The sequence below is a fragment of the Rhizoctonia solani genome, chromosome 3 (genome assembly GCF_016906535.1).
Source record: "Rhizoctonia solani chromosome 3, complete sequence".
NCBI classification, from domain to species: Eukaryota; Fungi; Basidiomycota; class Agaricomycetes; order Cantharellales; family Ceratobasidiaceae; genus Rhizoctonia; species Rhizoctonia solani.
In genome coordinates, this window is record NC_057372.1 from 747,225 (window position 1) to 769,409 (window position 22,185).

The 22,185-nt window shown below is 49.6% G+C and overlaps 9 protein-coding genes across 9 annotated transcripts; 2 read left to right on the forward strand and 7 right to left on the reverse strand.

Annotated features, from left to right (window-relative positions):
- Positions 1–604: 604 nt before the first annotated feature.
- Positions 605–1,216, forward strand: RhiXN_02613 (DnaJ domain protein; the record flags this gene model as incomplete). Its single annotated transcript, XM_043322430.1, has 2 exons — positions 605–895; positions 962–1,216. The coding sequence occupies 2 exons, from the start codon at positions 605–607 to the stop codon at positions 1,214–1,216; spliced, it is 546 nt and encodes a 181-aa protein (XP_043177926.1).
- A 266-nt stretch (positions 1,217–1,482) lies between these two features.
- On the reverse strand, positions 1,483–2,127 carry RhiXN_02614 (uncharacterized protein; the record flags this gene model as incomplete). Its single annotated transcript, XM_043322431.1, has 3 exons — positions 1,483–1,757; positions 1,814–1,947; positions 2,006–2,127. The coding sequence occupies 3 exons, from the start codon at positions 2,125–2,127 to the stop codon at positions 1,483–1,485; spliced, it is 531 nt and encodes a 176-aa protein (XP_043177927.1).
- Positions 2,128–2,738: 611 nt separating this feature from the next.
- Positions 2,739–4,400, forward strand: RhiXN_02615 (arrestin; the record flags this gene model as incomplete). The annotated part of the gene is made up of 8 exons (XM_043322432.1): positions 2,739–2,827; positions 2,884–2,995; positions 3,066–3,267; positions 3,342–3,405; positions 3,459–3,648; positions 3,705–3,722; positions 3,778–4,092; positions 4,146–4,400. 8 exons carry the CDS (start codon positions 2,739–2,741, stop codon positions 4,398–4,400), a joined length of 1,245 nt encoding a protein of 414 aa, XP_043177928.1.
- Positions 4,401–4,484: 84 nt separating this feature from the next.
- RhiXN_02616 (pentafunctional AROM polypeptide) lies at positions 4,485–4,860 on the reverse strand (the record flags this gene model as incomplete). Its single annotated transcript, XM_043322433.1, has 3 exons — positions 4,485–4,562; positions 4,591–4,674; positions 4,747–4,860. 3 exons carry the CDS (start codon positions 4,858–4,860, stop codon positions 4,485–4,487), a joined length of 276 nt encoding a protein of 91 aa, XP_043177929.1.
- A 78-nt stretch (positions 4,861–4,938) lies between these two features.
- On the reverse strand, positions 4,939–5,625 carry RhiXN_02617 (uncharacterized protein; the record flags this gene model as incomplete). The annotated part of the gene is made up of 3 exons (XM_043322434.1): positions 4,939–5,292; positions 5,357–5,524; positions 5,578–5,625. 3 exons carry the CDS (start codon positions 5,623–5,625, stop codon positions 4,939–4,941), a joined length of 570 nt encoding a protein of 189 aa, XP_043177930.1.
- Positions 5,626–6,374: 749 nt separating this feature from the next.
- On the reverse strand, positions 6,375–8,539 carry RhiXN_02618 (C2H2 zinc finger; the record flags this gene model as incomplete). The annotated part of the gene is made up of 2 exons (XM_043322435.1): positions 6,375–7,119; positions 7,167–8,539. The coding sequence occupies 2 exons, from the start codon at positions 8,537–8,539 to the stop codon at positions 6,375–6,377; spliced, it is 2,118 nt and encodes a 705-aa protein (XP_043177931.1).
- Positions 8,540–8,932: 393 nt separating this feature from the next.
- RhiXN_02619 (acetamidase/formamidase) lies at positions 8,933–11,571 on the reverse strand (the record flags this gene model as incomplete). Its single annotated transcript, XM_043322436.1, has 8 exons — positions 8,933–9,426; positions 9,479–9,545; positions 9,609–9,764; positions 9,825–9,958; positions 10,134–10,329; positions 10,386–10,625; positions 10,685–11,040; positions 11,097–11,571. 8 exons carry the CDS (start codon positions 11,569–11,571, stop codon positions 8,933–8,935), a joined length of 2,118 nt encoding a protein of 705 aa, XP_043177932.1.
- Positions 11,572–12,321: 750 nt separating this feature from the next.
- RhiXN_02620 (uncharacterized protein) lies at positions 12,322–15,249 on the reverse strand (the record flags this gene model as incomplete). The annotated part of the gene is made up of 4 exons (XM_043322437.1): positions 12,322–13,542; positions 13,594–14,489; positions 14,537–14,982; positions 15,074–15,249. The coding sequence occupies 4 exons, from the start codon at positions 15,247–15,249 to the stop codon at positions 12,322–12,324; spliced, it is 2,739 nt and encodes a 912-aa protein (XP_043177933.1).
- Positions 15,250–18,747: 3,498 nt separating this feature from the next.
- On the reverse strand, positions 18,748–19,970 carry RhiXN_02621 (transcription factor; the record flags this gene model as incomplete). Its single annotated transcript, XM_043322438.1, has 4 exons — positions 18,748–18,828; positions 18,883–19,611; positions 19,659–19,764; positions 19,819–19,970. 4 exons carry the CDS (start codon positions 19,968–19,970, stop codon positions 18,748–18,750), a joined length of 1,068 nt encoding a protein of 355 aa, XP_043177934.1.
- Between the last annotated feature and the right edge of the window lie 2,215 nt (positions 19,971–22,185).

The window sequence follows — 22,185 nt, forward strand, 5'->3', positions numbered from 1 at the left end:
TATTGCCTTTTTGCAATTATTGGCGCTAACCACCCATCGCACCAAAAGTTGCCGCACCGGCGCCCTCTACGATATTCTTCGATTCTTGACAACCGATTGTCACAGTATACTTATTTGCTCTACGGTGATTTTTAGCACAGCAGCACATTCCTGGAGACTGCTCTTCCTAGCTTGTTACAACATAACTCGTCTCGATCGACGAGAGACGTGGGTCTGTCGATCGCGAATGACGTGAGTTACTGAACCGTAATTGCTACCCACAAATAGCAGTTTATCACTCTGGTCCGTTTCTTCATGATGCGAAGCCATATATTTCCTGTCTTTCTTGCACCTTTTCGGTTATTCCAACCATCTGTGGGTGGCATTCGGTATGCATCGACAAGCTCTGGGCCGGGTACAACTAGCAACCAGCCTTACCCATTCCCAACGCACACCAAAAGTCCCACTCCCTTCGAGATATTTCATCTCCCTCCATCCGCCAGCTCAAGCGATATTAAATCCAGATGTGAGCATTGGGTGTAGATGGTGCCGCTACATGAACCAACTGCTCCTTAACCACAACAGATTACGAATTAGTGCGGTCCCATCACCCCGATTGTATAGCATGTCGATCTCTCCCACGCACTGTCGCACACGAACGTTTCCAGCTATCACCCATGCATACGAAGTCCTCACTGGTAAACGAAAGGCTGGGCGAGGCGCTGCTACAACCGCCGAAGCTGCAGAGATTGCTCGCCGAAGAGCAGCTTATCGAGCGGCGTATGCATCCGGCAGACCGTACACAGGACGAAGAAATGAATGGGGAGGATTTGAATATCCGGATAGCGCAGCCTACAGGGAGAGATACAGCAAAGGCGATATTACAGGGAACCAGGCATTCTACGTTGCCGTTTCAGTAATGGCAAGCTTAGCTACCAACCTACCTGGTTCTTGAGCTGATATATATACCATGCATGCATAGGTAATTGTGGTAGCCTTATTGCAAGCTACTCATCTTAGCCCATTACTATCTTCGAAACCTCCTACATCTATATCATCTGTTGATCGGCGACATGAACAGGCACGCTTAGCACTTGAGGAAGCGAGAAGTAGGGGCCAGGTATACGGCGACGAACGACGCGAAGGTATTCGGAAATGGGTAAGAGAAGCGGGGTTAGAGGGGGCTGGGCAAAATATTGGCCACGGTGGCCGCCGTCGGGATTCAGAGGAAGAATGAGTCCGCCTTTTGGACTGGCCGGATGTGGAATATGATTATTGTCAATAGAATCGTTTCATCGTGTAAAGTTCGACTGAAAACAACATCTATACAGTAAAAAGAAAAGAAAGAAAAGAAAAACAGTGGCATGATGTGGGTATAACAACGGAAATAAGTACACATATCAGAAAGTTAGACTACCTAGTGCTAATGATTCATAGAAAACAGCTACAAAATACCAATGACTAACTAAATCTCAGAACAACCAGTATTTGTGGAAGACTAATTTAAAGAAGGGTAAAAATTGATGTACCATGCCCAGACGGAGTGAGAGGGTTAATGAAGAGTGGAACGTGCTTGGATGATATATCAATCTCAGCGTACCCAGTTCGAACTATGGTACTTTCCATGCCCATAGCATCGGTTGTCAGAATCTTCACCGATGCAATCAGCTCGTATGTGCACTCCTCAGCGTACCGAGGATGAAGGGAAGGAGGAATGTCGACCGTGAAGCTGGCACAAATATGTTTGCCCTTGCGAGTGGTCTTGCCCTGAAAGTTAACTATCGACCCAGGGGTGCTTGGACGACACTCCCGTCCAATGAACTCGTGCCTAGACACTCCAGGGCAGCGCATGCAAAGCTCGAAGTCTTGTATTTGATAGGTTCCCCCGAGTGTCCCCCAGGCATCACAGACATTTTGTGTAAAATAGGACATATCGAGCCAGACTCAATAGAGAAATGAGAGGGCTGACTAAATCATGAGTGAGTGATGAACCTACTGCGCATATAGTATGAATAAATCAACATACCTCTCGTTGATGTCTACCTCGATATGCTGAGGACGGGGAACTATACGGAGCTCCCCGACTCTGCTCTCAAGGGGAGAACGATCCATGATATAATTGGACGAATAGGTAGTTGTGAGAAACATGGGAAAAAGAGTATAAAATTAAGTCCGGTAGAGCTTCGTGATGGTGCGTGAGGGTTCGTGATATGGAAGAAATCCGAGAGGCTGCAGGGCCTGCGGCAGCCGAAGGATGGTACGTACTCCAGAGGTGAGCATCTAGATAAGGTTCTTATAGTTGCATTCGTTTAGGGTACCCCGCGTGAGGGTTGAGTCCATTTACCGCATGCTCTTTCAGATTCCACAAAGGCTGCTCCGCACAATTAGAGTTCTCGATGCCTTAGCCGTTGAGCAATGGTTGGAATATGCACGACGCAGTGTAATTATCTACATCCAGAAAGACTTTCATTCAATGTACACGTACACGAAGAGGTCCTTGTTCTTCCTGACCCAAGCATCCAAATTAGGGCACAATGGGAGCGCCGTATTCAGCTGCTTCGTTTGATAGCCTAAATTCAAACCCGCACGTGATTTACTAACCTGGTAAATTGAGGTCTGGCCTTGTTCCTAATCCGTCTGGTACATGTGTCCTAAATGCTTCTTGGTAACCGCTATCAGAAATGAGAATGGACACACTGCTAGCGGTTTGATATGCTGACGCTGGATCCACCACCACCGCTATCCGACTTGCCAGTAACATGTCAGTCTTGGAGGCTTCAATAGAGGATCTCGTGAAGAGCTTCCAGGATACTATGCCCCTACCAGCCCTAGAGAACCCCACGACCATGTGAATTCGCTCTACAACAGAAATTCCCGGCCATGGGTAACACTACGACTTCTCAGTGATGCACCTGTGGGCAACAAGTTCCCCGTCTACTATGATGGTGGTACCGTCCAAGGTTCGGTTCGAATCAATCTAGAATCGCCCCAGACAATTCGATCCGTTGTAGTAGAGGTGAGGAAAAGGGACTCATGCACGCAGCATGTCATCATCTAGCTATCTCCTGACCCTGCCCATTACCAAGGTGGAGGGTGAACTTCAATTACCCTCAGCGTATGATATTTCGCCTCTGTGGCATGAGAAGCAGAAACTTTGGGATTCATCTGGTAGCTTTGACCCTCGATCGATTCAATCAACTGGAGAATGGAACTGGGATTTTAGTTTCCCAATACCTACACATTTCGATAATACTGTAAATGGCGGATCGCCGAGAACAAAGCTTCCTGGTAATTTAGCTTGAAAGTAGGCCTAGTCTTGCTAACAATGGTAAACGGATCTAATGGTTATCAGCCTTACACAGGATTTATGCAGTACCGTGTATTATTATTTGTTAAGCGCGGTAAATATCTCAGTGACCTTGTAGAGTATGTTTTTGTAGTCGAGTCGATAACGTCAGTATCTCTGACCAAGGAGTTAGGCTGCAAACACTGTTTGCATACATACCTCGCGAGCGCGCCCCACCCCCGTCACCCCTCCGCGAACTGGCGTATCACCAAGGCACCGCACCTCCTGGACCGGAAGATGACCCAGACGGCTGGAAGCAGTGCAAGACAATTAATGCAAAAGGAGCTATATTTGGTAACCGTGAAGTTAACATGACATACCGAGTCAGTCGCGTTCCTTGTGATGTATACTTTCCTTGTTATTAACAAGTGCCTACCAGCCCTATTTGGCTAATCCTGTAAGCACAAGCCTATAGAGCCATTTATTAGTAATGCACCCAATGCTTTACATAGACCATATACCCGCGTGGTGGGACGATTTTTTATCGTATCGAGGTGTCTGGTGGTGACTCCCAGGCCTTGGATCTACTATCCTCTCCGTCTTCTATCGTGGTATTGTTAACACGGGAAGTGCAATGCAAGCGTTTCAAAGAGACTTCCCCGAGAGGGGTAGATGACCACGATGCTGACGTTCGGGCCATTGCTCAAGGAGTAACCTGGACACTCGCCGGTTTGCCAGGAGATAATGACACGAGATTCCTCGAAGGGGAAATAACTGTTCCTCCTGGAACAGATTCGAGCGTTGCAGTCACGCCGGTCCAGTTGAATGTATGTGTATTGCTCAATACCTGCATATATGCGATGGGTTGATAAAGGCTTAGTATTCGGTGACGTTTGTTGTTACTGCCGCCGGATTTTCTCCTCACAATCGGAGCGATGTGATTTCGCGGAATCCCATTCGAGTGGTATCCCACCCAGCTTTAGGCGTTAGGCCCGTTTCTCGACTCCCTCCGGGATACGAGCAAAAGGCCACAGCTCGCCCAACAAAGGTAGACTGGGCGTTGTCAACCATAGAGACAACATTGGGCCCTAGCAGTTGGAAACTCCCCGTGCTTCACACCAATTACACGGACTGAGATACCATTGTACAGAATTTATTTTTAAACCCAAACAAGATAAAGTGGCCCAAATAGTTCACCAGTAAAATCAAGCCCAACCCCTTAGTGATTGAAGCCAAGTGCGCATCCACAAATAACTTGAGCACGTCGGACTACCGTTTGGGTTGTCTCTGCTTCACCCTGACCGGTGTCGGGTGCCTCTACTAACCTTCACAAGACCAGGAAAGACGCATGCGCCGACTCGATCAACTTGGCCTCGTTCGTTCATCACGCATCGTTTGACCAGCTCAATCTGTCGTGGATATAATATCTACGACCAAAGACAGGTTAGAAATTGCCAAATGAAGAAACTCGTAGTACCCACCGATCCAATTTCGGGAACAAAGGCCTTATAAAATGCATCTGCGCCACCCCCAGACGAAGCTTTTGACCCATGAAGCATCTTGGAAAAGTTGTATGCACCATTAAGGATTGCCATTAAAGAATCTGAGAAATTCTTTCCTCCCCCGCAATAAGATCGACTAGCCAGGCGCGTGTTCCATCAAAACATGGCTCATCATTTCGGAGTACAGTTCTCAACAGCCGCAGAGTAGGTCTGGCGTCTCCAAACACTCGCCACTGTTGAATCACGAGCAAATATATGTTCGTGGATTCGGGTTAACTGAATATTCGCCTCGTTAGAGCTGGTGACTACGAGGCAATTGACTAGTCCTTCGCAAATGGTATCGGACATAAGATGGCGCAGGAGGTTTTGTACTTGAACGGGTGTCGTATCGGGAGGTGTATTAGCGGGACCATGACCTAGGTCGTTAAAAATGAGCTCCCGCATTTGGTCAAGAGGTATCTGTGATGTGTTCGTAATTTCAGCCGCCCAACGATTGATCAGGCGCTCCAACTGAGAGGCTGCATTCTGAGGAGTAAATAAAGTTATTCGATAGTACCTGAACACGACATGAACGCGAAAGACTACTTACTCGGATTGAGAAATCGTCGACTGACGAGCCTCCAGCGCGATTGGTGGTGTGCTTGGGTTCATCGTCACCCCCTTCCAAAAGTGCAATCCTTGCGCGCAGTAGAGATATCTGTCGTTCTTGCTCATCTAGTTGCGTCTTTTGTTCAGCAACTTTTAAATGGGCAATGCGCTATTAAACGCGGACGTTAAATGGATAGCGCTGGTTATTTTGATGTCGCGTACAAAGTTACTAAGTGCGTATTCATACTCTTGACGAGGGACAACATCCATGTTGCAAGTGTGGACAAAGATCGATGCAGAAGACAGCCAGCTGATCCGCCTTTTATTATACGGCAGTTGCTCCAGGGCCACAAACTGTCAAGGTGTGATGCACTGCCATAGAGCTTCAGCGCTCAGGCCGGGCTCATCACGTGCACATATATGGCTGTATTCAAACCCACGCTTTTGTCAGGTAACCTACGTATAAAGATCACACTGGTCTGCGCTTAGCCCAGCATACCTCCGAGGCTTCATACCGAAAGATCAAATTTTGACTATTTCTCGCAAGAATTCAAGAGTTCTTCATGTCTGGAATTTGTGAGGAACTTGCCCGTTATCTATGTTTTGCTGCAGGCGAAGTTTGCGTCGGGGTTGGAGTAGACTGTGCTACATATCGTGAGCGAAATAATTTGCTTTCGCTTTTTCACTCAGACAAACCGTATGATTCAAAGGACGCGATTGCACTCCCCGTTTATGCCAGTGTAATTGCTGTTGTGGCGATTCTAATCAGGATTATCCCTCAGAAAGGGAGGCACTCCTCGCAGAGGATCGATTCCATGACGACCGAAATCTAACCCAAAGCATAACTCAAACTCAACCATCTCCGACGCAACCTCTTCAAACAACTCAGTAATCTTACACTGGCGAGCACGGTTGACAGAGTCCAATGATAGCGATTTTATGCCATAGGCTCCGATACATCAAAAACGTCACTTTCCACCAGTAGCTATCGCAAACCCTTCACTTAAATATCACTCGAGTTAAGATACAAGATTCGCCATCCCGGTCTCGGGCATCTGCTCGCCCTCGTCTCCTTCATTCCATTCTTCGGTGTCTTGGTCGTCTTCGTTATACCCTTCCTCATAGAGCGCTGCTTCGGCTTCGGCCTGAGCTTGAGCTGCTTGTGCGGCCACCGCTATAGCTTGCTCTAATAAACTCGTATGCTCGTCATCTAATCCATAGCCCGGCAGTGTTGATACCGCCTTGACGATCGTGGTATCATCTGCTGGACTATTGCAACCCTCAGGCTCCTCGGTTGGGTTTGTTCGCTCCTCAATCGAACCAGCTAAAGTAGACTGGGATGGAGATTCAACTGCGCCCGGTTGCTCGCCCTCGGCCAACGTTTGAGGTGCTGGACCATCAGAAGGAAGGCGGTTGGAAACCTGCTGGCCTGACGATTGGTTTTCGGGTTGTTCGGGGATCCCTCCGGTGTTGAGGCCTTTGCTGACATGTCGCTGAAGGGTTTGGTATAGTGTTCCCGCAATGTATCGTGCATTAGCGATAGCTTCTGGTTGAATCTCTCCCTCTTCAAATTCTGATTCTTTTGACCAGTCGCATGATTCGGGGTGATTTTGCCAGACACGAGTAACTCGAGGGGGGTCTCCGTCATGGGTTACGGTAGACGTATCCATTGGTGCCTCTCGGCATTCATCGAGAGCCTTATCATTGGCCTTGTGCCGTCGGAGTGCATCCCTTCTAGAAAACAATCTATCACATCCTCCGCACCTGTGGGATAGCATAAATTTAGAGAACGCGTGGCGGCCCAGTCAAACACTCGCCTAAACATCTGCCGTTCATGAGACTTTTCGTGCCGCCGTAAATCATGATTTCGAGCAAAGCTGGCAGGACAACCAGCATATTCACAGCGATACGGTCTTCCTTCCGAATGCGTGCGTTCGTGTGCCCGAAGTAACGAAAGCTTGCCAAACGCTTTGGGGCAGGTCGAGCACGGGTATATTGCAGTCCCAATAGCGGCTCGACCACTCCCCGAAGCTCCTGCGTCTGAGGCTGCCTGGCCTTCCATTGATTGTGCGATAGGAACTTCGTTTAAGATCCCGATCACCTGAATAAGACCACCTATCTCTTGCAAAGTGCCACTTCCTGACGGGCCTTCGTGCTGCTGGGGACACGTCGAGACAAACGAATAGACTTGGTGTAACGGTCGTTGGATCGAAGAAATGACTGATTGGTTCAGTGACTGACCGACGGCCAAAAGCGGGTCGAGAACTTGGAGGATGCTTGTAGTAGCTGATTGTATTCGAGCTAATAGCTCCTCTGAAGCTTGAGACCTTGTGGGTTGAGGTGTATGGAGCGACTGGACGGAAGGATTGTATGGAGGATTGGTAGGCCAGGTTTGTCCCTCATCCGTGGGATCCCGTTTTCGTTTCAGAGATGGACTTGTTCCACCTACATCTTGAGGGGCAGTATGTGCATATTGATGCTCAGACGAGACCATCATACTACCCGAAGCCAACGCAGATATTAAAATACTAAGTGGTTGTGCTAGTTCCGGGTTTACTCGACCTTCCATGACGGAGTTCGAGAGAATAGTGTAGAGATTGGCACCGTTTGCAACTGGTCCTGGGACGATGGTCGTCATCAGGGCATAATGGACGTGAGGATCGGACAGTGCGAGCGATAGCATGGTTTTAATAGTCTCGATCATGGGGTCTGATGGTGTCGGTACGTTATTGGGCGGGAAAGAGCCATCGGGGGGCAGTCCAGAGATTTCAGGGCTTGGTTTAGAAGGCTCTGAAGCTTCAGCTGGAATAGAGGCTTGCTTGACACTTGAATCCCCTTTGTTCGTAGCCAGGGCATCTTCGTGGCCAGGATGAACCTGTTCAGCGTCCGCAATATCGCCTGCTGATTTCGCCGAATCTCCTATATTTTGCTCGAGTTCGGCCCATATCTGATTTCCAAGTGCTTGTGCCATTGCCTCCGCCTCAGCATCGGGGTCGTACTCTCCTTCGTCACCTTCATCATAGTCTTCGTCTCCATTTTCCTCTTCCTCAATCATATCAGCTTCTTTGAAGCTGTCTGACGTTGTATCATTTCCGACAGGGTGTCCTCCGTCGCTGGCCCCTTGTGTTGATTCGTTCGGGGCAGATAAAGACTCGACAGCTTGCAGTGCCTCCAAAACCCTCATTTCAGGCGATTTGAGCTAAATTTTTGCTCGTTTTATTAATCTGGGTCAATAATATACTACTCACATTTAGCTATAGGATTTGTGGCTCTTCGGTCAGAGAGGGTCAAGTGGAATCAAGAAAACCGCGGCCAATATAACAACTGGAACTCGGCGAGGAGTGACGTCCTAAGGCTCAAGGGATCTAACCAAAGATTTTGGACGCGAGAGGCCTTGCTATCGTCAAGAAGCTTTCGAGTTCGAAGGTTAACAACATTCTCGTAGTGGACAACCCACACAAACCTTTCAGGACTTAAGCGCCGGAAAAAAGTAAATTGAAATAGATCGACATCATCCCAGTTGCCCAAATAGGGCAGTACATTACATCCAGTTATCCCATGTAACAACAACATATTTTCAGTTCTTTGGAGGTCGGCTCCCGAATATCCCAGTGCCAACTCGGACTACGTCACTGCCTGCTCTAATAGCTTCCTCAAAGTCTGCACTCATGCCCATACTTAACGCAAGGCTTCTATCTTGACCCCAAGCCTCTCCGAGATCGTCGTCTCCTTGTAATGAAGCCTCGAGGATACATTTGGTTCGAATTAATGTTTGAAAGTCCGGATTATCCCCCCCTGAAGTAGAAGCCTCGTAGGAACCGATGGTCATCAGACCATACAGCTCCAAGGCCGGGCAAGACTTGATAACGTGGCGCGCCAATGTTAATACCTCAGACCCATCGAGGTTGTTGGGCAGTAGTGGTTGCAAGCCAGACTTTGAGTCTTCCCCCGAAGTGTTTACTTGAATCATAACTTTGAGAGGCTCCTTACGTGTTGATGGTAATGCTTTTTGCAGTGCATCCGCCTTTTTGATGGAGTCCAATGTATGCAAGCAGTATAGATTTGACACACCTATGGTGCAATGAGCCCTTAGTTAGGTTATGGACACAAACACGCTACCCACCAGCAATTTTCTTGCATTTATTGCTCTGTAAACTGCCAATAAAATGCCATCGAATAGATTCGGGAAGCTATATGTAAAGCCGCTCAGATTAACGAAACATTAATCTCATGTCAAGCCAAAGACTTATTACCTCTGCTGCCTTTTGCAATAACTCATCTACATAGTTTTCCCCAAAATCAAGTTGGCCCAAATCGTAACAAGCTCGGATATCAGATGCGGGTTTGTACTTCGAGACTGCGACAAGGCAGGGTAGGGTTTCCCGGGCTTCGACCGCTCGGTTTGTACACTATCGTAGAATTACAATTATTAATTATATAACTATATATTATTTTGGGTTCGTACCTACCGCTGATTCCACTTTCTGGCGAACCTCACCCAGTGACTCAGCCAGCTCCTCCTGGCGGGCCGCCGATGCAAGCTCTATTCCAACCCCAGACATACCAGAATAACGATAGAGATATAGATCAGGCTTCCTTGCGCCTGGTAAGGGGTGACTGAGAGGAAAGGTTCGAATTCGGAGCCTCGGCCTGAGGCAAGCTGACATGTAAAGACAAGAGTCAGGTGGTTTGCTAACGAGGCAATTGCATTTTTCAAAGACAAATTGGTAATACTGTAATGCAAGATCTAAAATCCGATCGCAAGTAGGACTATGCACGCTTTGTGGTAGTTGCATGGCCAGCCCCATAGTCCCTCTTCAGAGTTCCTGACTCGAATGCGGCCACCACGGCATCCGGACGAATATCTCGGTCAAATATTTCTGTCGGAATTCCAATAGTGATTGACGCATTCGGATGGTCTACGATGGATGCGACATGCGCCTCGATGGGAGCACATGACATTAACAAGTAGGCCTAGAAGTGGTCAAACTCTATTAGTGGGCATTGGGCAATCCAAATACTTAACTTACCTGCTCCTTCGTATATCCCAGGCCATGTATGTATTCGATGGCGGCTCGAGCGGCTTGCTTGTATGCAACCGTGGCGTCCATGCTATATTGCTTCCCATCGTTGTCGACCGAAACTCCCTGAAAGGTCACTTGGGTTGCATACTTGGGGTCCACGACAGAAGGTAGGTATATAGGTGAACTCATGCTCAATTTCTTCATACCGTCTTTGATTATGGTAAACTTAAGGGTAACAACCCCTGCCTGTAAATCGGTTATGAGCCTAAGTCCGAGATATAAGGAGCTTAAAAGTATCGCGTCACCATTTCAATTGCACCGCAGAAGGTCAGTTCCCCATCCCCCTGACTGAAATGCAGGTCACCAATGGAAAATTTAGCTCCATTAACATAAACCGGGAAATAAACCCTACTGCCTTTGCTCAGGTTCTTGATATCACAATTCCCCCCATGTTCACGAGGAGGGATCGTGCGTGCTCCTTCGCGCGCGATGGTTTCGATTATATCATCGGAAAGCACGGACGCGGCACCAACGTATGCAGACTTCCGAGTCGGCGGATAAGCAACCGCCGGTACCGCTCCGGGATATTCAGCAATCAGCTGTGCCTCACGTTGATTCCATTTGTCAAGTAGTTCTTTAGATGGTGCGCAGCCCATGATACCTAAGCCCGCGAGCTGTGAATAATGGTTTTAGGTTAAGAGCAGAGCTTCCACCTACCAGGGTGAGAAATGCCAGCGAATCGAACTCCGGGGATATGTCTACTAGTCGCATATACCCCGTCAAGATCCCAGATTGCTTTGGCAGCCACTGGGAAGTCATCGCATAACAATCCTCCTCCATTATTAACGTCGAATATTCCGCAATATCCCCATGCATGGTCAGGGAAAGGTGCCACGTCCATCACATCAACGACTAGCACATCGCCAGGTTGAGCGCCTTCGCATTCCACAGGGCCAGTTAGATAATGACATTGAGCGAGATCGGCAGCGACAATGTCATCAGCAGTGTCGTTGTTATGAATTTGCCCCCCGGTCCAGTCCAAGCAGTGTAGCTTGAATGTTTGCCCAGGGGAAACGGTACCGGCGGAGGGAATATCAGGGTGCCAACGGTTGTGTAACCCTTGCTGCTGAGTCGCGGGGACGGATGGGTCGAGTGAAATAAGAGTTGGAATACTGCGTTTGTCGTAAGACATCGCGAAGTAGCTAAAGTCCAATATAAAGTGGCGAGTGACGATTTCGTTAGTTTATTTGACACTGTATCTCTCGAAAGCCTAACCGGCTGGAAGGCTTACGACTTGAAGTATCGTAATGGAGGTATATGTCACAAAGAATGCGATTATCAAAACGCCTGTAGCTGAGTATAGGAGTCCCGCAGTGCCATGAGTGAGTGCTCGACCGAGTTAAATGTAATTGGCTTATCTTTGACTAGAATGATAACGCACGAAGGCGGATATCTAGACTCCCGGAAGTGAGAAGTCCGAGATACGAGCAAGGGTACGCGTGACTTACCAGCTCACCACACATACAGTGGAAGACCATATATAGGAACCAATTAATACGCAGACTCTTATTTGATCGTACTATAACAAGAAGTTACCAATTAGTCTCCAGTTGACGACGGCTAACAAGGGTTCATATAAGTGCTGAAACTAGAATCGAGCCTGAGACATATATTACACTATTGGTTACACGGTTTCCAGACGCAGGAAAGCAAACTAACGACTGAACACAAGCCAACAAGTGCTAGGATGAGAGAGAATGAAACGAACGACACTGTAAGAAAAGTAGTTATTATCAATAGCTGGGTGAGGATGCGGTGATGTGCAGTTGGGAAATTGCCAGACGCATGATGAGTCAAACACATATGGATGATGGTAGCAAATGAACTGAGACGAAACGCGAACACCAAGACAGAAAACGATCAGAAAAACACACATAACCTGTTACCACCCAGCGTGATGAAAATCGTTTGCCCAAGACTTGTTACGTGCTAACGCCAAGCGACGTTCCGCACGTTCGTCGTCCTCGGCACCACTTCGTGAGCCGCCGGTACCTCGCTCACTATTGGTGGCCTGGATACCCGGCCGTGTTCCGGCTAAAGGCCTTAGCCCAGAACCAAGGGCACCAGCACCCATAGCAAACCTAGTAGACGTACGCTCCCACATCAAGTTCCGACGTAGGCTTTCGCTTAACTCTCCGGCGATCATCTTCCGTCGTACAGTTCGTGGAGAATGAATGGGCCGAACATCCATGTCATATGGCATAGTCGCTTGAGGCTGCTGCGGAGCAGGTCGAGGAGCTACTGCAGGGGCAGGAGCATTAGCCCCATTTCGCCGCACCTGCTCCATTGGAGGCGGGGGAGGCACGCGTGCCCTCGTTGCGAGAGCTTCGAGTCGCCGTTGTGCATAAGTCTTGGAGAGTTCGTTGGGCATCGAATTCTCTTCGTCAGTTGAGCCTTCCTCGTCGACATCACCCTGCGGTCGGCCCTGCAGCCGTAGTCCACGCGAGCCGGATCCACCAACAGCCCTGCCTGTAGGGTCTACGCTAACGTGTGTAGTGACTTCCTCGGCAGTTACGGCCGCAGCTTTTGGTACTGCAACCGTGCTCCGGCTGGTCTGGAGAATAGTCGGCGCTCCGACCCGACGCCCAGCCGCAAGATTCTGGGCTGAGTTGTGCGCACGCATGGCAGTCTGAGGGAAAATTCTTGGGTCCGGGTTCATGAGGTGCGTAAGTAAGCCGGTGGTGGATTGATTGCGTATAGGCGCCTTGGGCTTAATCTTCTCAAACATACTCCGTTGGCGACTGGCTTCATTGGCAGCGCGTGCGAGTGTATCCTCGTTGTCTGTCTCGTCATCAGACCACGATGCTTCCGAGCCTGACTCTATATCAAGGTCCGAGGAAGTCTCGACATGCACACCTCGGTGGCCCAACCCCATTAATGCCGAACTATTATTGTTCAGGGGTGGCCTGGGGGCCTCGACCGGATTGTCATGTGCGGTTGGTGCGGTCGGTGCAGCCGAAGCAATTGTGGTGAATGGAGCTACGAGTGAAGCTCGGGCGACCATATTCGGAGGAGAACGAACGTGCGACAGTGCCTGACGCGTCTGCACCGGGCTAGATACAACCCGGGAGGCGGTAACTTCATTTCGCGGAAGTTCAGCCCGCTATCAAAATTGTTAAAATGATTAACCGATTGAGGGTCGAAATATATTCACCTTATTAGCTGGGGTCATATTCAAGTTAGGAGCAGGGGAAGCACGTGGAAGAGACGTCACAGTGTGCGAGGTTGAGGCGGACGTTTGTTTGTTTTCCCCTTCGATTTCTTCGATTTCCTCCACAAGCTCTTCTGAAACAGAGTGTTGTCGGGCAGGTCGAGGCCTTCCGTCCCCGCGTGATTTGTCAGAAGTATTCGATGTGGTTCGCACGAGAGCATTTGGACGTCCGCGATGAGCCGCCTTAGCAGCAGGCTTGGATGCTTTGACTCCTCTGCCCGCTCGCGGCCGATTATATGCGGTATTTCCGGACGAGTGGCGCGTGTGATTTGTGCCTCGTGTCACCGAAATATCCTGACCAGGTGGCGGCGTGGTCTCTGATGGGGGCTCCACACTGTTGACCGGCTCGTCCGTGGTTGCGCTTGAGACACTCGATGCCTGTTGGCCACCAAGGCCTACATGAGCATCGGTCACATTGCTGGTCGTATTGCTGTTCGAGGAGCTGCTGTGACTTCGACCATCGTCGCTCCCAGTCGCTCCTTCAGGAGATTGAACATAGAATATCTTCTTCTTGGAATCTTCATCGGCTAGTTCCGGGGCAGTAACCGTAGTTGGAGTCAGGGGTAAGGCTGCCGCAGGCACGAGCTTATCCGACGCCAATGGGTAAGGCAACAAAACCAGATGAGGCTGGGACAGAGTACTGGGCGGGGCAAGCGCGAGGGGCGCCGTGCTGGGAGAGAGGGCGACCGGAATGTTGGTGGGTACCGCACGAGCCCGCGTCGAAGGAGTATCAGGAGGTGTCGGTCGAGGCGTCGGGTTTATGACCATAACGTTGGGGGCAAATGCGCCGAAGTGCCAGCTGACGCATTGGGAGGCGTCGACGGAGATTGAATTAGAAACTGAACCGGTTGAGCGATGGGAGTACTGGGAACGTCATTGTTCAGACCGGCCGCAAACATCGAAGACTGAAGTGTCAATGAAGAGGGAACGGCGACCTCCAGTTTTTCGGGCAGCAAGTTGCTAATGATCCTGCCAATATTGGTGCCATGCGATGAATAGGCACCGTCCGGTGACGAGTTGGAACGAGATTCGATGGTAATGGCTGGGCGAGATGATAATACGGGCTGGGATGCAGACAAGATCACTGGAGGTTCGCCCGAGAGTCGAGGAGGGCGAGAAGTATTGTTGGGAGCCTGTCGTTGGAGCACAACCGTGGATGATTGGCGCCGAGTATTAACGCCGGCCTTATCAATGTGAGTGGCCGTTGGCACAACAGTAGGATCACGACTCGGAGGTGCCGAATCATCTTCCCACTCGCCATCCGAGTCGTTGTTGTCGTCGGAAACGATTTCTTCTGTGGACTCTTCCATAAATACTGGGTCCGCCATAGTGCTATCATGAGCCATGGAGCGATCGAGCAGCAGTTGTCGGTGCCATAGTCTCCATGTCATATTTTCAAGCCTTGGACCGTCCGCCAACGCACCAGTTGTCTTTGTGAATACTACCGAGGTTAAGGGCAGCGTGTGAGCGATCACCCGCTGCTGCCATCCGATGCCAATCCATACCTGTCCATAATGCCCGCAATGCATCGGGCCCTTGCATCTTGTCCACCACTGCCATAGATATCTGCAAAACCGGAAGCTCGAACTCGACAGCCATCTTTCTTCGAGTAAGAGACAAGCAACTGCGATGAAATGTGCCCGGTTCTGTGTGCGTCGACGTTGCACGTGATAGTAGTTGCCCAATTGACACTGGCAAGAACGTTCGCGGGAGACCGCCGACTGCTGGACCGGTGAGAGAGGTGCTCTCGGTGCGACAATGGCCGCGAATGTGGTAGTGGGATTCAGCCAAGTCGTCCTGGATTCACTGACCAGAAACACATGACCAATTGCGCTTCCCTGTGCTTTCTTGACATAATCAGCGGAATCCTAGATCTCGGTTCTTTTTCGGCGTACCGCCCACAGGATCGGGCCGGTTGAGCTTGTTGCGTATTTACAAAATTTACTATTGATCGTGTTACACTGATTTCTACACAAGTCTTACATGGCGAGCTAAGCGTGTTGACGGACAAATTGCCCAAAAAATCGATGGTCCCCGAGTCCGGTGTCATGTGAGCACATTTAAGCAGGGCTAGGGCCGTGTGGTAATTTTGAACAATACACGCTTGCTGTTGCGCATATGCTTGACGTGTTTTATTGGCAAAGGGTGGTCATATGGTCTGGTAGCGGTTTATAGATAGGGGGTGAAGTCCTTCCTGATAAGCTTACCTCTACTTCTTTAACGTGTTTATTTGTGGAACTGTGTCATGGACAACGTATTGTACCTATATTGTCAAGTGGCGCGTGGTGCTATATAGTCTCACTTCAAGACAGAGCACTGAAACTCGGCACACTTTGTCTACAGAATAACCAAAAGGATAGAGCATAAAACTCTAATTCTTGGCAATTACCGTTTCTTGGGTACATAGCTACTATACATGGTAAGGCTTTAGGCCCAAACCTTTAGCGCAATTCATCGTAACCTTGGCTCCTGTTGATTAGCTCAGCTCGCTTTTGTGAGGCTACTTCCTCGGGCGATTTATACGGACCAGCCGTACATTTGGCCGTAGCCGGGTGGAGAGTGGAGCAACCGCCCACAAGATAGGCGCCATGAGTAGATAGAACACTTCTTCAAGGATGAGCGTAGACCTCCCAATCCAGAATAGCTACTAGCTACGGGAGTGATGGATGAGAACTTATTGCGCGTTTCTTTAGTATCCCCTGTCTCCATAGGCGACATCACTCCTGGCCGCATAGACGATCGTTAGCTGGCTATTCTATCTCGCGGGTGGTCTATTGGTCAACGGTTAGCATGTTTGAAACTCCCATTGTGTTTGCGAGTTTACAGGGAACTAAAACCTGGGGGCGATACCTCTTAGCCGGCATCACGCGTTCTGTAAAACTTTCAGGTCGGGGATATCACACACAAAATTAAAGATATCGTAATATAGTCTGGTGCCCCGGATTGACGACTTGACCTTTATTACTCATTAAATGGGTTAGAACCTGTCACGGAACCATTTTAGTAGCAGGGTAGAGGCAATCATTTGGACGTCTACTAGGACATTATTGGTTATTGAAGACACCGCTCCCTTTCTAGACCCGCCCTTGCCCCCTCGCACCACACCACCAACAGGCGAGATACGTAGGCTCGTATCGGCACGAACGAGCAGCTGGTAACTCGGGATTCCACCGCACGATCATGGAGCGTGCACAAATGAGCCTTGGAACAAGTTACACTTTGGCAGTCCATGCTTGCCCAAAAATGAAGAGCCACCCCCGGCTAAACGGCCGGCCAGGGCACTCCGTCATAGTCCATGTACATCGCGTTATATGCTGGCGAAAGTATCGGACAGTCAGATCCAAGAGTGTGAGCATTCGACACCGTGTTAATCATAAGGCCCCATCGAAACTTCAACGGGCTCCGATGTATTCTCGTCCGACAGACAGCGATTTGCAACATGACATTAGGATTTGATCTAAGCCTGGTTGCTCGAACAAGGAGTTGCTTGGTTGGAGCCAAGGATACATGTTCCCATCGGAGTTCTTAGAGCAAGAATATCGTTGTGTACATCTGGCTATATCCTTCGAAAGGCCCGATTCGGTAGAAGGAGGCGGAAATTGACACTGTCCGAGCTAGTTTAACTCGCCACCGAATCCTCCTGTGGGTGGGCGGTTGGACGCCGAGTGCAGTCTGTCCATCCTAGATCTGCAATAACTGCCACTGACCCCTCAGCAATTATCGGTAAACTCCAACCCCGGGTACCGCATTCGGCAAAAATCAATTTAACAAGCCCAGATGCTGCGGCAGGGTGCCTGCCTATTTTGATTGGAGAAACACGGACCTCTCGTATCCCTTGGATTGTGTTGTATTCTATTGCAGAAGGTTCGGCTGACTTGAGTATTCAGCACTTTGCGTAGCCCCTAGTGGAGGGATGCAATGGCCGGATAGGAACCAGAGTACATGCGCCTTGCCGAAACCGCCACAGGTTTATGCTGGAACTTTCATGTGATGCCGAGGGTGTTTGTAAACCAAACAGAAGGGACAAGGCGTATGGCGCATTCACATGGTCCATAATACTAAAGCGCATTCGTGGCACAATGCACTGAAGATAGAGATCACGATCGCGGCAAGGGGGGCCTCATCAATACCTGGTCAATCAAACTCAAGTGTATTGTTCCACGTTAATGTCCTAGAATGAGGCATGCCCGGGATGGAGCGCCCAGCATCTCAGCGAATGGCCCAACAAGAAGCCCCACCCTTCTTGCGTAAGATATTGATAGTTTGTTTGCGGATAGGGATAGAGATAGTTCACACGTGGTGGAATGGTCCGTCGTATGCTTGGTTGGCTTGGTTCGGACGAAAGCGGGTATATGCGACAATCGCCTCGCCATAGAATGGTAGTTAAATCAGTCCCACGCACAGTCGAAGGTTCAGGGCGGTATTGTTGAATGGGAATATCAATGAAGGTAAGACACCCAAAGTTCGCTAGAAAGATAGAAGGTTCCCGTATCCATGACCCTGTGATCGGTGTCAATTCATGCGTATGAATGCGAATCGTAGGCTCAAACTAAGACTAGCCTAAGGCAAATTAGTCTTGGACACGCATTTCAAAGGGACAAACGATAATAAGGGTTGAAACTAAGTGGTTCAAGCATAAATTCATAATCTTTAACGAATTGAGTACTATAAAGTTGCATATATAAGTACAATGCAGTGTTTTGATAACACTTGCCCAAGTTATAGCTTGGCTACAAGTTATAATAGTTCTGGAGAGTGGCGCACTCTCAGAAGAAGATATTAATGCACAAGGGAGGGTGGTGGTAGGAAAGAGCGCGATGGGAGCGCTGTGCAGCACAAAATAAAGCGGGCCCAAAGTCCGGACAACCTCAGCGGATACGGCAAGCAACGCCAGGAGCTTGCGAGTGTTCCCGCACGAGATACCCCAAAGTCAAAGATGAAACCACCGAAAAAACGAGAACAACAAAGCAAAGCAAACAGCAAGATTACGGGAAGTTCCAGGGATACAATGCATATTTATCTAAATGTGAGGTTAGGGGCTGGGGACACCAATAAGCGGTTGGTACACTCACAGAGATGTGATAGTAACAACAACAATTATGCAACCAAGCAAGTCCCCTTGGTAATGTGATACTTCAAACCATTAGGGTTCTTGTAAGACTTTTGGCATTCAGGGTTCTATATATTGATGGTAAGCCTATGAAGAGTGGCTACGGTAAACGAGGTACTCACTGGGCACTTGTAAGCCTTTTCCTTCAATGGCTTCGCCGACGGCTTGGCCTTGATTGACCTATGTGACCAACGAGAAGCCTCTGGATCATCCTCTTCCTCGTCGGAGGAGGGAGGCAGAGAGACCACTGAGTGCCTCGCAGCGAAGGGGGCAGGAGGAATGTTCGGAGGCACGGGGATAGACAAGGTTGGTTGTTGAGGCGTACCCATCGTGTAATTAGTGGATAAAGAGGGAATGGAGTGGCGTGCCGAGAGAGAAGGAATAGGCAATGGTGTTGCGGTGAGCACCGAAGGGGAGAGGCACTTGGTCGTATCAGGCAAGGAACGAGCCCGATTCCGATCGCGCATGGACATTACAGATTCGTCACTCATGAAGATGTCTTCATCATCATCTTGCGCAGGGAAGTAGGACTGCCATGTTGAGCTGCGCGCTACGGACGAAAGTGGTTGAGTCATCGGAGCAATTCGCTGTGGTGAAACGGCCGGGCTGGCGTTGGCGGCGGCAAATTGAGATACGTAAGCGTTGAGCTTGGACTCGAACTGCATGGGGTCAACAAATGTGGCGGCAGTCTCAGGGCCCGGAGTACCCGGAGCGGAGAACGACGATCGAGGAGATGATGACATCGAGGAGGTCGACTCGTCCGAGGAGCTTCCAGCGTGCCTGGCATCGTAGTGAGCAACGAGTTCATGAAGGTCCTGCAAATCCTGGCCACAGCAATGGTAGTTCTTGCACTACATTGGGTAAGTTACATGGACTTAATGAGTAAGGGATTACATACGAAGTTCTCTTCAATATCCATTCGGGAATCGGGGCTGCGTGCCATTGCTGATCCCATAGGGGGTGACATGGACAAGGATGACTTGTATGGCGTGGCATCAGCCATGCTAAGTAGCGGGTGAGCATATGCGCCGCGTCTATGTTGTTCTGAAACTGCTTACTCGGTGTCAGTCCAGCTTGCGCCTCCCTTCCAGCTGAAGGCTGCTGCCTCGATCGCGGAGCTGTTGATCGACCACTGTCGCGAGAAGGATGGTTGGCGAGTATGCATCTTGAAAGTGCCAGAAGTGCGTGCGATGATGGGGAGAGGATCCATGAAGCCTAAGTAATTTAGAAGTCTATTCGGAACGAAGCGTAGTAAAGAGAGGTGTAGGATAGGTGAGGGACAGGAATTAGGAGGGGGGATGGGTTGGGCCGTGAAAGGTAGGGATGGAGGGCGGGTCGAGCGGGTCGAATAAGTATGGGCGATTCAGACACTAGCTCCAATTTGGCTCCTGGGTGCACTAGAACCCCGGATCCAGAGCTATTTAAAATTCAGGGCCAGGTCCCTCGCATTCTTGCTGGCGTTTCCCGACCCGACCTGGCGTGTTTCCCGCGTGTCAGGTTCACGGGTGGTGTCCAAGGACGGCGATCTATCCCAATGGAAATTGGCCTCGCTTGGGTTTATGGGTGGCCCCCGGTCCCCGCCAGCACTGCTCGGTATTCGACGCTTCCGAAGATCCTGTGGGTCCCGAGTTTGCTTGCTCATTACTCTCATCGAAGACGCCGCAATGTACTCAATGTTATCCGGTGCATATCGGAGCAGGATCTCGCCTTCCCCCCATCTAAGACGTTGAATCCAGGTCCCGAATGTCCCCTATGTTCTCCCAGCTCTGATGCAAGCTTCCCATTGCTGCGCTCCTTCGGTGCCCTGTGTTGGTTGCCATCAAGCTCGGAACCACACCTTGTAATACCCCAAAGTTACTCCTTATGAGCTCATCAATCCATCGAACTGAGCACATGCATGCGAGCGTCATCCAGCGGTACACCCCTATTGCATGACCCCTGGAAAGAGGTATCTTGCACACAAAGCTGTACTGCTATATGCGCGCCCGATTTCTTACAAGCCCTCCGATATAGATCCGTGATGTAACCATAACAGAATCAATGCTGCACGAGCCATACATCGTACATAATCATTATATATTAATCGACTGGGTTTGCTCGGATAAGTTTCGATCCTCTTTTAGAATCTGTCCGTTCGAAAGACCAGTCCCCCGAAGTTTAAACGTGTAAATGATGTACCACATAGCCTTCAGAGGTGCCGTCTCGTATAGAATCGTGCGCCACTCTTTCCCAGAGGCACTTCCACTTTCAAGTAATTTGTTCAACACCCAATCAAATAAGCTTCGTCGATCCTTATAAGAGAATGGGCATTTATAATCGTACTGCCCGAACTCCGGTGTCACAAGCCTCGGTTAGTACGTAGAGTATTTTGCCTGGGTGATTCGCGGTATTCGATTCAAACAATAACTGGAGTTGGCGCTTTTGGGAATGTTAGCGAATGCATGGGGTGGTCAGCAGAAGCTTGCCAACATCATATCAGGAAAAGACTAGGAGCAATATAGTAATGAAAGGTTAAACGAACAATTGCAATCCATGAATTATGAGGCTCCGTAAGTACGATTCACCCGGACGTGCCTGTCAATCAACAGGGCGGCCCCAGAACGAACCGGTTTAGACGAGCAAAGCGTATTAAATTCCTTTGTCCGGATTATAGGGGGATAGTGGCACAATACATGATTAATCAAGCACACAAAGTACAGCCGTTAAACGGAAGACATGGCCTGGGCCATCTTGGACGGGCGGAAATCATTCATCAATCCTCCCGATAGCTCACGGGGTGAACGCGTGCGATTGCATCGTACAATACGCAAGTTCTCCAACTCCGACATAGCCTCCCTCGAAGCGGCAGTGTTTAGGGCACCCGGAGGCCAGCGATCCATCTGTCCAATTAACCGGCCTCGCCGGCACAAAGTTTGGTACAACATTTCCGTGTGAGCATATGCTCGTCTGGATGCGCGACATTTTGGCCATGGTGAGATTATACGCGGTATGATTTCCAATAGATGTCGGGATTTCAATTTCAACGAGACGAGGATCAGTCTCATACGGCCCTGTATGGTAGCGTCCGCCAGTGAGCGAGTGGCGCAAAATTACAATGATTGAATTATAGCATCATCAGCAAAAGACCAAGCTTAAGTATCGAGGGAGTGCGTTTGAAGTGGCCAAGGATGGGTGCACCTTTCCTTCGAGATGATGTGGGGCTTTCAGATCGTAGAACTGAAATCGTCTCTTAGACACCACGATAGATTACACTTCCCCGCCCAAATCCCGCCTCGCCGGGTTAGGAAGGACCGCGATGGTGGCTTGGATCGCTTCTCGAATGATTTGTAGGTGTGGTCCAACATCTAAACGAACTGCCGCCATCGGGTTTGGCCGTACGAGCTCGTAGGCCGAACAAGTGCAAAAATACCCTCAAGGACGAATGC